The 14,495-nt window shown below is 37.4% G+C and overlaps 1 protein-coding gene across 11 annotated transcripts in view; it reads right to left on the bottom strand.

Moving 5' to 3' along the window:
* The window catches only part of LOC116736610 (ELKS/Rab6-interacting/CAST family member 1-like), a 124,942-nt gene that overhangs the window by 12,882 nt on the left and 97,565 nt on the right, over positions 1-14,495 (bottom strand). For 9 of the 11 annotated variants that reach the window (XM_032589173.1, XM_032589174.1, XM_032589176.1 and 6 more), the window contains one exon: positions 9,933-10,118. In XM_032589173.1, the coding sequence (XP_032445064.1) occupies positions 9,933-10,118 (186 nt within the window). Of the gene's footprint in view, positions 1-9,932; positions 10,119-14,495 lie in introns of those variants that run through there. The other 2 variants (XR_004342626.1, XR_004342627.1) reach the window with 1 other exon arrangement.

The following is a 14,495-nucleotide window of genomic DNA, read 5'->3' as shown; positions in this document are numbered from 1 at the left end:
AAAGTGCCCACATAATGTCCAGCTCAGTCGTAGTGGAAGCAGCTCAGCTAATAACACAAGCTAACGAGCTGTGGTGGGAATACTGCTCGACGACTTGTGGCTAAAACTGCTCCTGGAGGACTGAAACACTGCGCTCTTTAACATCTCTGAAGAAAGTGTTTGGTGGGCAAATCAGAATCAGTTGGTAATTTTATTTTTATAGGCTATTTAATAAGCTATACTCACTTCAGGAACAGATTCATATTTACAAGCACGACCTTCAAAGGTTTCCAACGTCCAACAAACAGGGCTCATGAATCTGAAGCCTGCACTCTAACTACATGGAGGAGCTTCAGAGGGAACAGGACTTACAAGGCATATAAACAAGGCTTAACGCTTAAATTGGCCCTTGAGGACCAAATACACAGAGCTGGACTGACAATATAAAGTGCTGCAGAAGCAAACAAGAAAAAGACTGCAGCGGTAATTGCGTACAGTCAGTGTGAAACAATCTAAGGAAGATAAAAGCACTTGAGCAAAATCCCAAACTGTGGTTTTGAGTTTACCGTTTTATTCAAATTAAAGCTTTGAACAGGATGAGACGCACAAATTCTAAAAGAAAAATAATATATATATAAAAAAGCATTTTCAGTACAGAAAAAGAAAGCATTGCCTTTAAATGCCTTCTCTTTCTAATACTGATCGTTTAAATTCCTGAAATTGCAAAAAACAAAACAAAAATAAAAAACAATTCACAATTTCTTCACAAGTTTTTGGATAGAGATTCACAAGAAAGGACTACTAGTAAACCATCAATTAGTGGTTAGTGGTCAACATCTGATCTACCAGTTTATTATTAGGCGTTTAGGACTATGATTAGCAGCATTTAAAAGGTTTATATCAAGCAGTGGTCAATAATATTTAGCATGGGTGGTGTTATGCCTCATGAGGGCGGTCAAGGTGAGGCAGGAAAGGCTGTTATTTTAACACAAAGTTGAATGATTGGAGAGTTGACATTAAAAATTGTCTTTAGCGTGTTAGCATTAGCGCATGGCTTGGTTAGCATTACGAGCTGTAAGCTAATTTCTTGGGTGCCTCTCTAGGTAATCTAAATGGTTATGGCTTCAAAGGTCTTAATATGTTACAAAATATCGTTCCGATATTTGGAAATCCTTTAAACGAGATGACTACATTCCAAAAAGAACCCGTAATAGGCGAAATCCGCGAAGCAGAAACCTTTATTTTTTTTTACAATTATTATACAATGAAATACTCCATAATACATTGAAACCAAATAACCTTTTTACAGGCCCAAACATTTGTTTAACAAATAAAAAGTACTGTATACATTTTTTATTTTTTTTTTTTACAAATAACTACTGTACTGTAAAATAATAATTTTAATATGAACTGAAGGCGGATTGCGGAGATCAGCGCCGCCCCACCGCGACCTGAGTTATTGGATTAGAACGAGAGAAAATAAAAAATGATTATGAAAAAAAACAAAAGAAAGTACAGTAGGACAAATAGTGACTCACGTGTATTTCACTGCTCTTCTGACTGAGCCGCTGCATCCTGACTCCGCTCTGTAGCGTTTTTTTTTTTTTTTTTCTTCTAAAGCCCGCGGTGCAGGTGTGTTTTTTCGAGAGAAGAACATAGTTATCGGTTGCTGTTGTCGCTCTTTTTTCTTCTGGGCAAAAAGATTCTTATAAACCGACATGCCACCATCGATTATGTTAAATTTGGCAAGCTGTTTTACTTACATGTACATATTAAACCACAACGTTGTTGACACACAGGTAGAGAAGAAGCGGAGAGACTGTTTAGCCAATCAGAATGCAGAACACAATGCAAATCCGTGAAGCAGCGAGACCGTGAAAGGTGAACCGCGAAATAGCGACGGTTCACTGTATATGTAGATTTCAGTCTTCCTGTTGCAGCTGTTTGGATTAAAGAGTAACAGCTCAGCCCCTCCCCCACGTTTTGCTTGCACACTGCCAGCCAGCAGGATGAAAGAACGCTATTATACTTTCTCCATGCTTCCAGGAAAGACAAATTTCAGCTGTTAGGAATAAGTGTTGCTTTTGGGCCCATGTCTACAGTGTTTTACAACCGTTATGAAGTAAATTCTTCCAGTATAGCAACTACAAATGACTTGAACTTGTTGAGGGAAACATCTGCACCACTTATGTAGGAGAAAAGTGTGAAGCTGGACCTCTGTTATGGCTCACTCTGTGAGGAGGGCAGCACTTTGGATAAAAAGTGGGAAAGGACTAAGAGAGGAAAGCAGCTTTCTGCACATTTTATTTTGTGTGTAAACTGAGGTCTTTGGCCTTCACCTGTCGCCAATACCAGCTTGTATTTGCATTACCATTGAAGGAGGAAATGGAGGGAAACACAGCCGTGGAAAGGAAAGGCAGCAGCTCAAGTGAGAAGAAGAGTGAGCAGCACGAACACCGGTCACTGACAGTAGGAAAGTCAATATCAACAGGAAGATTGAAAGATGGATTTACAAGGATGGAGAAAAGCAATAGAGGCGCACAAAGGATAAGAAAGACATAAAAAAAGAGAGGGAAAGTTCAAAGGGTGAAAGGAGAGAAAGTCAGAGAAAAAGACATAAGCATGTGAAAAGAGGTCGTCTGGTAAAGTCATTAAGCCTGGATTCAATAACTCTGAAAACCAGCAGTTTGTCAGTAATGACCACTGAAGGCCAAAGTGTGTGTGTGTGTGGGTGTGTGCTTACGGATGTGTTGCTATGAAATAGGTACTGAGACCTGGTCGAGTGTGAGTTTTTTTTCTGCTTCTATGTATCTGCTTTGGTCATACTATGAGGACACAAAAGTCCCAGTAAAGTTGCATAAATCATTTCAGATTTTCTTCACGGACAAGTTTGGGGCAGCTTGCAGTTTTTTGTGCCTTATGGCAGCAGGAGACAGGTCAACCTATTGTTCTTTACGTGATGAAATACACCGAGTGTACATGTGTGGGTGTGTGCAATAGTCAAAATGATTATATGTGCCTTTATTTAAAGAGAAAAGAATCATTCTTGAAGGAGGAAGCAGAGATGCTTGATGAAAGCCTAGACTAGAGACTCCAAACCACAACACAGAACAGATGGATGGTTCTGACTTTCTGCAGGAACACAATCCCTAAACCTTACTGCCCAAACTCTACAAATGTCAAGGTGGGCCATTTATTGAAGTATACGGGGTACATTATTTGTTAAAATATGATCAAAGTCAAATGTTCTGGAAATAAATAGAAAATTCATGTAACAGCTTGGATTTACAATTCTGATTGCTTTGATCCTGGTTATGTAGTTTCTTGCGAGCCACAACAGAGGATGCACCTCGTTTTTACCACGACTGAATGTCTTAATCATAGCGGATGCTAAAATCCTACTGACACAGACACAGCTGGACTTCCACTCCCATTGTTAGCTGAGTATTTACAGTCTGCACTATCAGTGGTAATGTTTTAGTTCCAGCTCTGCCCTGTCCTGTTTTTGTAAGTCCTGCCAATCGGAATTCACCCAATCTGTGACCTTAAAGCGACGGGCGGCTCTCAGGCAGACACATCAGTGGACACACATTGTTCTTGCCAGCCAGGGAAGAGGGAATCATTTCGCCTCTGGACATCAGGGGATAAAACTGGGAAAACAATGATAATACCCACTGGAAACCTAATTTATTTTATTGTGTATCTAGAACAAAGCAAACTCTACAATTTTCTGTGCTCAGATAATTGCACAGACACTGGCAGAAGGCAAAATAAATGACAAATTGCATTTAAAAAGCCATTATTGATGAACAAAAGAAGTTCATGCATACAGTACACAAACATACATCTTATTAAGTTGCATTATTACTTTTTATTGTCTGCTGTAATATCCTAATCTAATGTGTTTTCATTAGCTGTAAGCAGGAAATTGTCATAATTACAAGAAATAAAGGCTTCATTTTGTCTTATTAATACAAATTATGTGCTTCTCTGGGTGAATTAACTGAAATAAATATTTTTTCAATAACATATTTAGTTACTGAATGGGTTTGCATGTTTAACACAGAGTATTATATCTTAAGCTTTTTTTTCTGTTTTTCTAACATACTTTTTTCTTCCACTGAACTTTCAGCATTTTGAGAACTGCCAGCTTCTTCAGGATCTACCTTTTTTTGCGATAACCTCCTGTTAGCCATAATCATCAAAATCGGATATTAATGCTTGGAATATGTAACTGTCTATTAAATCTATATGACCTAAGTTGCTATATTTAATAACTGAAATAAATTAACTTTATGTTAATGTTCAAATTTGTGTCCGCTTTTTAAAAACAACTTATTGCACTATACGTTGGCAATAAAGGGAATTTTATCCACCTCGCAAAAATCCAATATTTCTCTCATTGTATAAAAAAGACCCAATTTTCTCTTAAAATAAAGAGATCACATCATAAGATTGACATCTAAATTCTGTCATTTTCTGGCTTGTTTCATTCCAATAACTTGAGTTGTACATAGCGGATTCAAAGTCCATTTTTCTGAAGTTTCTCCAGTTTTAGCAGGGCCAAAAAACACACGCAGTTAACAACCTGGAACTATTTAAGTTTCAGCTGATAGTCACACGCTGACATTTCAGCCAATAACACTTCATTCATTTTTTTATGGCACCAAACACACACAAACGTATAAGCTAAGGACTTAAATAGACTAACAGTAACACATACTCTAGTGCAAACATCCACCACAAATTCTAGAGCGCACTTCCAAACGGTACGATGGAGCAACACCCACATGCATTCGCACGAATAAAAACACAGAATATACGTTTTTCTTTTACTACCATACTTCAGCCCATTAATAGGGACAGAAAGAGACTTCCTGAGTTTGTGAAGGAGAGCGGAAAATTCTGATGCCAACTCTCTTCAGTGCTCATTAGAGGCGTCATTGAGCCATAAAGCTTATTATTATGACTATGGCAGAGAAAACAGTGCTTTCAGGATAACCTCGCCGTACAAGACAGCGTTACTTTGCAGTTAAGCTGAAGTTAAACAGAAAGATGAAACAAACACATTAGGGGAGGAAACATGCTTAGGTCCATTAAGAAAATATTCAAAGGCAAACATGTCCAAGCAAATGTCAAAAATGTATGCGTGTATATAGGAGCAATTTGCACAACTCTGCCGCTTTCATGCTTCAGAAAAGTCTGACTAAACACTAGAGAGTTGCCTTACAGCATGTTACCAGCTTCAACCACAACTGGCATGATTCCTTAACATCTGTGGTTCAAGAAAATCCACAGTGAAAGCTTTTTGACATGCATCACTCATGTGTTCGTGCAGAACAAATATGCTTCCGCTTTATCTGATCTATCAATCCACACTCTCTCCACATCACATGCGTGGGAAATACATCACCCCGAATGGCCTTTACAGCTCCTAAAGCTCCCAGCCTCATGCTGTTTATGTGTTCAGAGTTTGTTCATAACATTAAACACTTCCGACATAAAATCAGAGACAGGATTGAAAAAAAAACTATATAAATACTGTTGTGGATAAATAGATATTAATTTCTTCTGGGAAACATGATGATCCCTAAAAAAACCCTCATTTTAAACAGATGCAGCTAGAAGTCATTTCTTAAAGACAATGCTTAATTAATATTATCATTTTTACTTTAATAACACATATTTTATTGCAGTTTAGACTTTTTAAAATAATTTTTGTAACTACATCTTTATAAAATCTGTCACCAGACAGATCAATAAGCAGGACATCATCAAGTTCATTGATATTATTAGATGCATAAAACATTCAGTATAGAGCTGGATATAATATTAAAACAGTCATTACTTAAGTATCAATGTGTGCAAAACTGCAATTGCAAAATACATTTAGTAAAAAATTTTGCATGCCATTTTTGTATTTCAGGTCTATTGCATTTAGAGTATCAATACTATAGTAGTCAGATGGTACAGCTTCTTTATCCTTACTGGCTACAATGAACATAGATTTCAATGACTAAGATGCTCAGGGAAAGAAAAGTGTGAGTTTCTCTTTCTTTTGATGATGACAAAGAAAGCAAAGAGTGAGGAAAATAGAGGTTTAATCTCAACTCCAGGCATTGTGGCTTGATAAAAGATCTAGACTAAATTAAATGCTGGAACCGGACAAAAGTCCATTTGGAGAAGAACTTCTTGAGAAGCTTCTAAGTTGTCATAAGGATGCAGGAATGGGCAAAACTGAATGGCATTGAAACATTAGGGAAAGAAACTAGAGTTGGTTATTATAAAGAGTTGTCATAAGAAGAGCAATATCAGAGGCTATGAGCTGCTTGGCTACAAATTTACTGGGTTACTATATTTCCAAGGACATGCTGTAATACTTAAACTTAATACTTAAAAAATACTCAAATGACTTGGATCCAGGTTTACTGCATTCAATTCCCCACATCTGATTTATAAGTCATCTTAGTATTCAATAAAATAATGAAATTGTTATGATACCATGTAGTGCACAAAACTGCTTCAGTAGAAATGATTTAATCCTGAAACATTTTAGTTTTTAAAACGCATTGCATTGAGAAGCAAAAAAGTGAATCGATTTTAAAACAACATGTTTACAGTATGTCTCTTTGTGAGTCTGTTTTTCACTCTATTGGTAGAAACTTGCATAAGCTACTGTGTTAGCAAAAACAGATCGTCAAATACGATACGAGAAGCTTTCTCTGGCTCCATATGATAACTGCATTCATGTTAAATCAGCTGTAAAAATCCTGTACTACATTTTGTATGAGTTTGTGTTTTACATGCTATTTCAGTGCAATGCTAATGGCTTTACAGAGTGCCGGGCATTTTAACAGAGCCAAGGAAAGGCTTGTAAAACACACACAGTCACCACAAAACAGAAAAAAAAGAGGCTGGCATATTGAGGCACGGTGGTCTGGTAGGAGACCGTGTGTGAGTCTGAGTGTGTATTAACAGGGTCAGTCAGGGTTATGGCGACACATGATGAAGGAAAATGAGAAACACCGTCCTGAATGAAAGACTGCCCATGTGTTTTTTGCAATTGTGTGTAAGATTGGTTGGTGGCTAAAAAAAAAACATGCATGGCGCCAAGTGGCACTGCCTGACTCTGGGTGGGTTTGGACAGAGAAATAAGCAGAAAGATTCAAATTGTGAAATGAATTGCTGTTAAGGGAAACATCCCACTGAAAAATATACCTTGTAAAGGCTTAAAAACCTCAAAACAGGCTCTGTAATGGAGTGAATGAGATGTGAATAAGAAATACACTGTTGATGTAATGACTTTGGGATAAATGAACCTAAAAGGAGGATTGGAAAGAAACTCCAAGGGCAAAATGAAAAGAAACACATGAACAAAAATAAAAGGGGGACATTTTAATATAAAAGTTAAAATCTTTTCATTCTGAAAGTTTTGTTTTTTTCCTGGGGATACCTGATACCTGTGTGATACTTTTAGAAAAATAATGCATTGCATATATATAGCCTAGATGTTCACAAGTCATATTTTCAAGTCTCGGGTCCAAGTCCAAGTCAATTCTCAAATGAATGAATTAAAAACCTTTTCATAAAATTCATGACATCTAGGTCACTTTATAACCTCGTTGCAGACTTGTGTTGTTTGTAACTAGGCCTAAATTACCACAAACATTTAATGGTTTTTTAAATGTTGTGTTGTAATATGTTCCTATTTAATTCACTACGCAATAAATGCAAATGAATGTAATAGTTACCCCATTAGAAATATGTTAATAGTCCAAGAAAACAATAGAAAGAGATTAAAACCCAACAATATGAAGTTTTTGCTTTTTTTGTCTTTGTAATAACTAAGACAAATAAGATGACTAACATTTTTATATTAACCACAATTACATATTGCAATAAATACAGTTTGGAGGGTTTTCTTTTCCTCACTCCACGCTGGAGAATTTTGAATTGTATTGGAAAAAAACATTTTCTAAATTCAAATTGAAAGCCCTAACTCCCACTTCTTAATAGTTGAGATGTTCAATACAAAGGGAGGAGGACAGGCTCTGATTTTGGTATTTTCAGCTTGGATGAGTCCTTGTAATGACACAGTTAGCTTACCATGTCAGAGGCACGTCATGTTTATTTCTTTCTGAAGTCCAAAGTCATTTAACACAGCATTCATTTAAAGAGACCTGCATGTGTTTATTATAAAGCTACAGCTAACATGAACAGATTGCTATGAGTCATTAACATCCCATAAGCCACCAATGTCACTGGCTAACATACAAGCACATTCTTTCAGTTTTGAATCCAATATGGCCGCCTCCCATGAAACTTGAGGTAAGGGTTGCCAGTATGACTGTTTAATGACAGTTTTATCTCATTAAAGCAGTGGGACATTTAGTACCCAAACAGCTATTTCTTTTCATCTTCAAGGGAGAAAATGGAGAGAAAACTTTTGCTAATAGTTTTTAGCACCAAAACAAACAACAAATCTCACTGTTTTCCCTCAAACGCGATGTCCCTTTCAGCTTCGAGCGCCAATTTCTAAGACAAATCAAACACAAAATTGTCAGATTTGTGCCTTTCTCTATTTTGGACTGAATAGTATATCGTCAGAAGTTCAGCCCTGGAAATATTGTTTTCATTGCCTAAATCTTATTTTAAGTTCTCCACAACTCTATCCTTAATTTTCCAGCTGTGTTCTGTGATTGTCATGATATGGTGTCCTCACCGATATTCTTTAACAAACCAAACAGCTGGATTTACACAGATTGCTGTGTGATACAGCAGAGCTTCTTACTGAGGATCCCGTAAAAATCAAGAAGCGAGTGAAGCAGAGTACATTTATAAGAAAGTTAGGATCATTTTTCATCTCAGCTGTATGTTTGACTTGTTTGTAACCATGAACAGTCTGCATTCCTTATTAGATAAGCTTTAACAGCTGCCCACATAATCAGTTTTAATAGAGCACGCTTTGCATTTAAAAACTAATGTCTGACCTCAAGACCACAAAATAAAGTCTGCATTTCGGGCTGATGATGAAAAATATGCTTTATAGTTTTCTGTCTGAGAAAGTCCCAGAGAGTGGTGAATGTGCCCTGGGATTAAATGACAGCTTGATTCTCTATTTTCCGAGTTTATTCAAAGCGACAGGAAACCATGCTACGCCATATGTGAAGCGCTCATGCTAAACAGAGACGTTTCTCAGCATTGAGACGTACAATAAGGCTTTCATGGAGACTGTAGGAAACTGGTAACCAAACCGCATACTCTGTCACCGAGCTGCGCGAGTGTGTCTGCGTCTACGGTTACCGCTTTCAATGCATACCACATGTAGCAACCATGTTTTGGCTGATATGTTTTCAATATGGAGAAAGAGGAAGCCTTCGACAGACCCAATTTGTTTAATTGAATAATGCACTGTTTGTATTGAAAGCCTGAAAACACAAGTGGTTACTATGATAATGCAGAAACATGAAGGCATTCCCTGAGCCCCAACTTGTCTTCTCACTGCTCCGATTTTGACAGCAAAATAAAAACTCTTCCACTGTCTCGCTGCTCCGAGCTGCACACGAACCCACCTTCCTCATTCTGCCAAGGAGCTGAGGCAGAGTGTACTCCCTGCACTGTACAATGAAATAAAATGTCTTATCCGGTATTTGTTGTGCAGCCAGGCGCTTGTCAACAGGTGACCTGCTGGAGTAAATCTCTTTACAAGTGTCAAAGGTAATGCCAAAAACCTGCCAAGTCAACCAGTGTGGGCCTTGTCTTCCACTCATACTCATGCCAAGATGCGCACATCAATGCATAGAGTAAGAGCACAGTCACACTGAGGCCAGTTTTACAACCTGAAGAAAAATATTTTTTCATGTTCTGGGTAATAATAAGTTTAATAATCTCACAAATTAAAGAAAAACTAAATTTTCTCTTATCTTCACAATTATCCAAAACAAAACCCTCACCTGCTCCTCTGACATGCCGTGCACCTGCGTGTGCCAGGAGGCGGAGTCAGAACGGTGATAAGATGGGGGCGGGGCAAAGTCCTGCAATATGATTGGATCACGCTCCTGACACAGTGAGGTCAGGTGACTTATGTACAGCTTCAGTTTATTGCGATTCTGATTGAGGTCCAGGAGAGGAGAGAGAATCTGCAGGAGGGGACAGAAAAATATGTTTCATTAATAATAATAAAAATGCAACAAAAAAATGTAAATAACAATCATGATGGCTGGTTTAAGAGTTTACAAGTCAGGGAAACGGAAGGGCATGCAGATATGGATGGAAGTGGGTGAAATGCAGACTTGAAAAGTACTTTAGTGTAGAAAATACAAAAAAATATTATTAATTTCAACCATGATGAGTAGAAAGCACTGAAAGAAGTTTACATAACTGGGGTATTGTGACTGTCAAGTCAAGCAAACACTACAGTACACACTTGGGTTACATGGTGAACTGGATGTGTATTAGCTGTGACTTAATTAAGAGAGTAAAAACAATGGCAAACAGGAAGGCCACAGCAGTTGAACTCATGTAAATATTCCACTGAATTTAAAATGCAGTCCTACATCCTCAGGTATATTATAAAACGGCTTTGTTTTGTATTCATACTCATCAAACCTTTTCACATCTTGTCGTGTTTGAACCATAAACTCGATGCATTTCATTAAAATTTTTAGTGATGGACCAACACAATGCAACATAACTGGGAAACAGAGGAAAAGAGTTTGTGAAATGTTTTGCAAAAAAAAAAAGGAAAAACATAAATGCACAGCATGACATTTTACTTTGTCCCCTTTGCTCTAATACGGCTAAATAAAACTCAAAATGGTTTCAGAAGGAGCCCAATTAGAAAATCCTAGTAGAGTGAAGGTTTAACTCCAAGCAGGACAAAAAAGCTGACTTGATATTTCCTAAAACTAAAAAGAATGGGAGAAGATTTAAGTCTTTAAATAGCCAGAGCAGGTCGACACATATTCCAGAAAACCTCCAGCTCTATTTGTAGTAGAACTTGGTTCTACAAAAACTCAGATGGGCTAAATGCAAACTCTCACCACATTCTTTGTAAATGCACAACATATGTACCTTTTCCCCTTCCACTTCACAAGAGTGCCCCGCTTTGTGTTGGTCTACGGCAAAAACGTCGTAATAAAATACTGAGGTTTATCTACGCTATTCCAAGACATCGTTTGTTACTGAAAGTAAAGAGAATATTTCCACTTTCCAGTTGTTCACTGTGTATATGTTAGTATATATTTTTTACATTATAAACTTTAGGTTAAATAAAAATTCGAATACAGCAACAATAGGTTCCTGATGTGTGTCTGCTTAGCGTGGGAACGAGGATGAGAAAAGTGACAGAGATGCATTTAAGACAAGACCCCCCATGAGACGTGCCCATGACAGACACACACTCACACAGATAAAACAAACAGACCAAACTCTTCCCCTTGTGGGATACCAGGATTTAAGTGCAGAGGAAGCATTTTAAGAGGGGAAGCAGTGTGAGTGTGCGTTAGCAAGCTATATTTAACACTGCAATGCGTCTGCACCAGCCTTCTGTGCTCATCGTCACTCAGCAAACACACACAGAGAATTAAAAAACAGATTTAGCCTTCTTGAGCAATAAATGGTCTTTTAATCAATTCAAAGATATTTATGTCCCATCAAATCCCATCAAGCAAAATAATTTGTTGCCCGTTTCTTTTATTGGAAATATGACAAATACCAATAACAAAGTTCAACATGTAGATAGGAGTTTAACTCAAAGAAAATTATTCTCAAACAGCTGTTGGCTGAAAATTCGGCTCTCGATGCTTAACTACAAGGTTCGGTTGTGTTCTTTTGTTCTTCATAGGACTTGACTTTATGAAAGTGTTTTAGCTCTGACATTTCTTCTTTTGTCCTCCACTTGTCCAATTTTCTAATTCTTTAAGCAATCACCGCACCAATGCTGCTATGGTGAGAAACTAGGACTACAGTGAAGATGAGTAAAAACGCTAAAGAAAAGACCTCAGAGATCAACACACACACAAACTCTGTCGTTTCTTACATTTCGATTACGAGTCTACAGATAACTGACTTTTAGCGCTCAGAAGAAACTAAAAGATACTGAGATAAAGTGACAATTCAAGATGACACATTGGAGTAAAAACCTTTGAGAGAGTAAAGCCTGTCATGTAGCTTCATAGATGTAAACACAGCGGCAAAACTATTGATTCAAAGACGTTATGAGGGATATAAAACATTTGCACAGGACCGCATGTAAATTACAACGGGCAGACGAGCCAGTTAGCAGACAATCCAACATCGATCGGTTACACAATGGATGCCATCTTTTCATCTAAATACTGAGGTGTTACGTAGCTATCATAAGAAAATATTATGTTCTCGTAACTGACACTTTTTGACATATTTGCAATAAAGGTTTTGTTGTAATTCTGTCCCCTGCCTTCTTTACAAAGTAAGGACATTTTGCTGGATTTAGAGCTTTTGCATTCCTCATAAGAATGAAAAGTTGCTGAAAAAGCTAAAAACAGTAGGACATCTTCAACTACTTCAGTAACTTTGTGTGTTTTATGATGCTGACAAAAAAAAAATGAATTGATGAGGATGTGGGTGGTTTTCACGCTATATTGTTGAGCACTCTTGTCTCTGCATTAAATCTGCAATAAAAGCTAACAGTGAATCAAACTATCTGTCACCTTTAATTTCCTCTTATTGACAGCTACCACAAAAACATTAATACACGCCTACACATGTGCACCCTGGATGGTTTCTTACACACACTAAACATGTTTACACTAAATATATATTTTCAAATATGTTATTTGTGTATGCAATTACCCCTCCAGTGCACATACACTCAAATGCATTACATTTTAGGACCGTTACCAGCACAGAGATAAGCTCTAGTTGCAATATTTTGCAGTAAAGGACTGTCAGTAGGAAATAGCCCATTAAAAGAATCTGTGCTGTCTATTTCCCTTTAGTGGAAAAAAAGAGTTAGGAGGAGAAGGTATAAAAGATGGAATAAAAGACGGCAGGGTTTCATATTCTGGGCTGTAAAACTTCTACACTGCCCATACGAAGACAGTTCTACGGAGTTTGCTTTACAGCCCCAAAATAAACCTAGCATGTGGTCAACAGCTGCTATCTCACACTTTCTAATTTATATTATTCTGTCAAACAGCAGAAAAAAGAAATTCCCTGTCAACACTTTCCAGACATGAAGCAAATCTCTGAGGATCAAACACAAGACAAACTAGAAACAGGCACAAAGAATGGAATGAATGAAGTGATCTGAGGAAGACATTTTTAGAGAAATTACAACAGTGCTCTCTTACTTTTTCCACCTAGAATCTATCTAAAAAGAAAACAAGATTTGAAAAGAAATATGAAAACTAAAACACTAGATCTAAATTTCAGAAACACTATGAATTTAGATACTTTTACTCAAAATGTGGCAATAAGAACCTATAGGTTTTAGCAGTTTTTCACAGACATGATGACCAAGTAATCAGTGTGTGTGGTTAATGGGTCTGCAGCGGTTTCAGTGTCTTGTGAAACAATCCCCAGGGAGGTATAGTTTTATGCTGCGCTGTGAGTCAGAGGGTGAGCTTGAGCCGCTTTATTAGCCTCTCATGTGTCCCTACAGGATTCTCACTGTAGCAAGAAAGAGCTCTAAAGAGAGGCATACAGCAAACTTTGCTGACTGGACTCGAAGAAAGAAAAACACTACGGCCAAATGATATGATGAAATTAGAACTATTTATCCCTCATAGAACCGTGAAGGACTTGTGCTCAAAAAGACATACAAAGCAACCTCTACTGTTGTAGGCATCCCTGGTAAAGATGTGAAGAAAACTTAAAATAAATGGCAGTTTAAGAGTAAATTTGCCCAAGAGGTCATCTAAAATGCTGCTGGAAGAGTCCTGACCAACACCAGGAAAATGGATCTCATCACATTTTCATGCACTGGCTCCATATTTCTCAAAAAATTGATTTTCCACGACAGCTTTTAAATGGAGGGATCTGACTTTTGAATTGAAAGGGAAATCTGAGATTGGACGACTAGATGTGGATTTAAAATCAAACTACAGATTTAAATTTGCCCCTAATATTTTTATCTTAACGTCAGTTTATTTTATGCAATGCTTTTGTCCTTTTGCATCATTAATGGCTTTCTGTCTTTTCATTGACCTCCAATAAAGCCCTTTGGACTGCCTTGTGTCTGAATGGTGCTATCAAAATAAACTTGCCTTGTCTTATGTTCTCTTCTCATTAACTCAGTCCACAGAAGGATGATTTTGATTCATTGTGATTGGATTTTGCTCATTATTTTGTTGAAAGAGTTATTTTATCTTATTTTTTTGGAGCGATCAGAGGGTTTTAAAACATTTTCATATCGAGTCCTAATGACGCCATGTACTCCAGCAAGGGCTTTTGGAAGAGAAATAGGCCACAGCATAACATATTCACCATTTCATTAACATGAGATGCTTTTACACATATTGATCCTTTGCTTT

This window comes from Xiphophorus hellerii, chromosome 17 (genome assembly GCF_003331165.1).
Source record: "Xiphophorus hellerii strain 12219 chromosome 17, Xiphophorus_hellerii-4.1, whole genome shotgun sequence".
Taxonomy (NCBI): Eukaryota; Metazoa; Chordata; class Actinopteri; order Cyprinodontiformes; family Poeciliidae; genus Xiphophorus; species Xiphophorus hellerii.
Note: the sequence above shows the minus strand (reverse complement) of the source record. Positions and strands in the feature narration are given on the sequence as shown.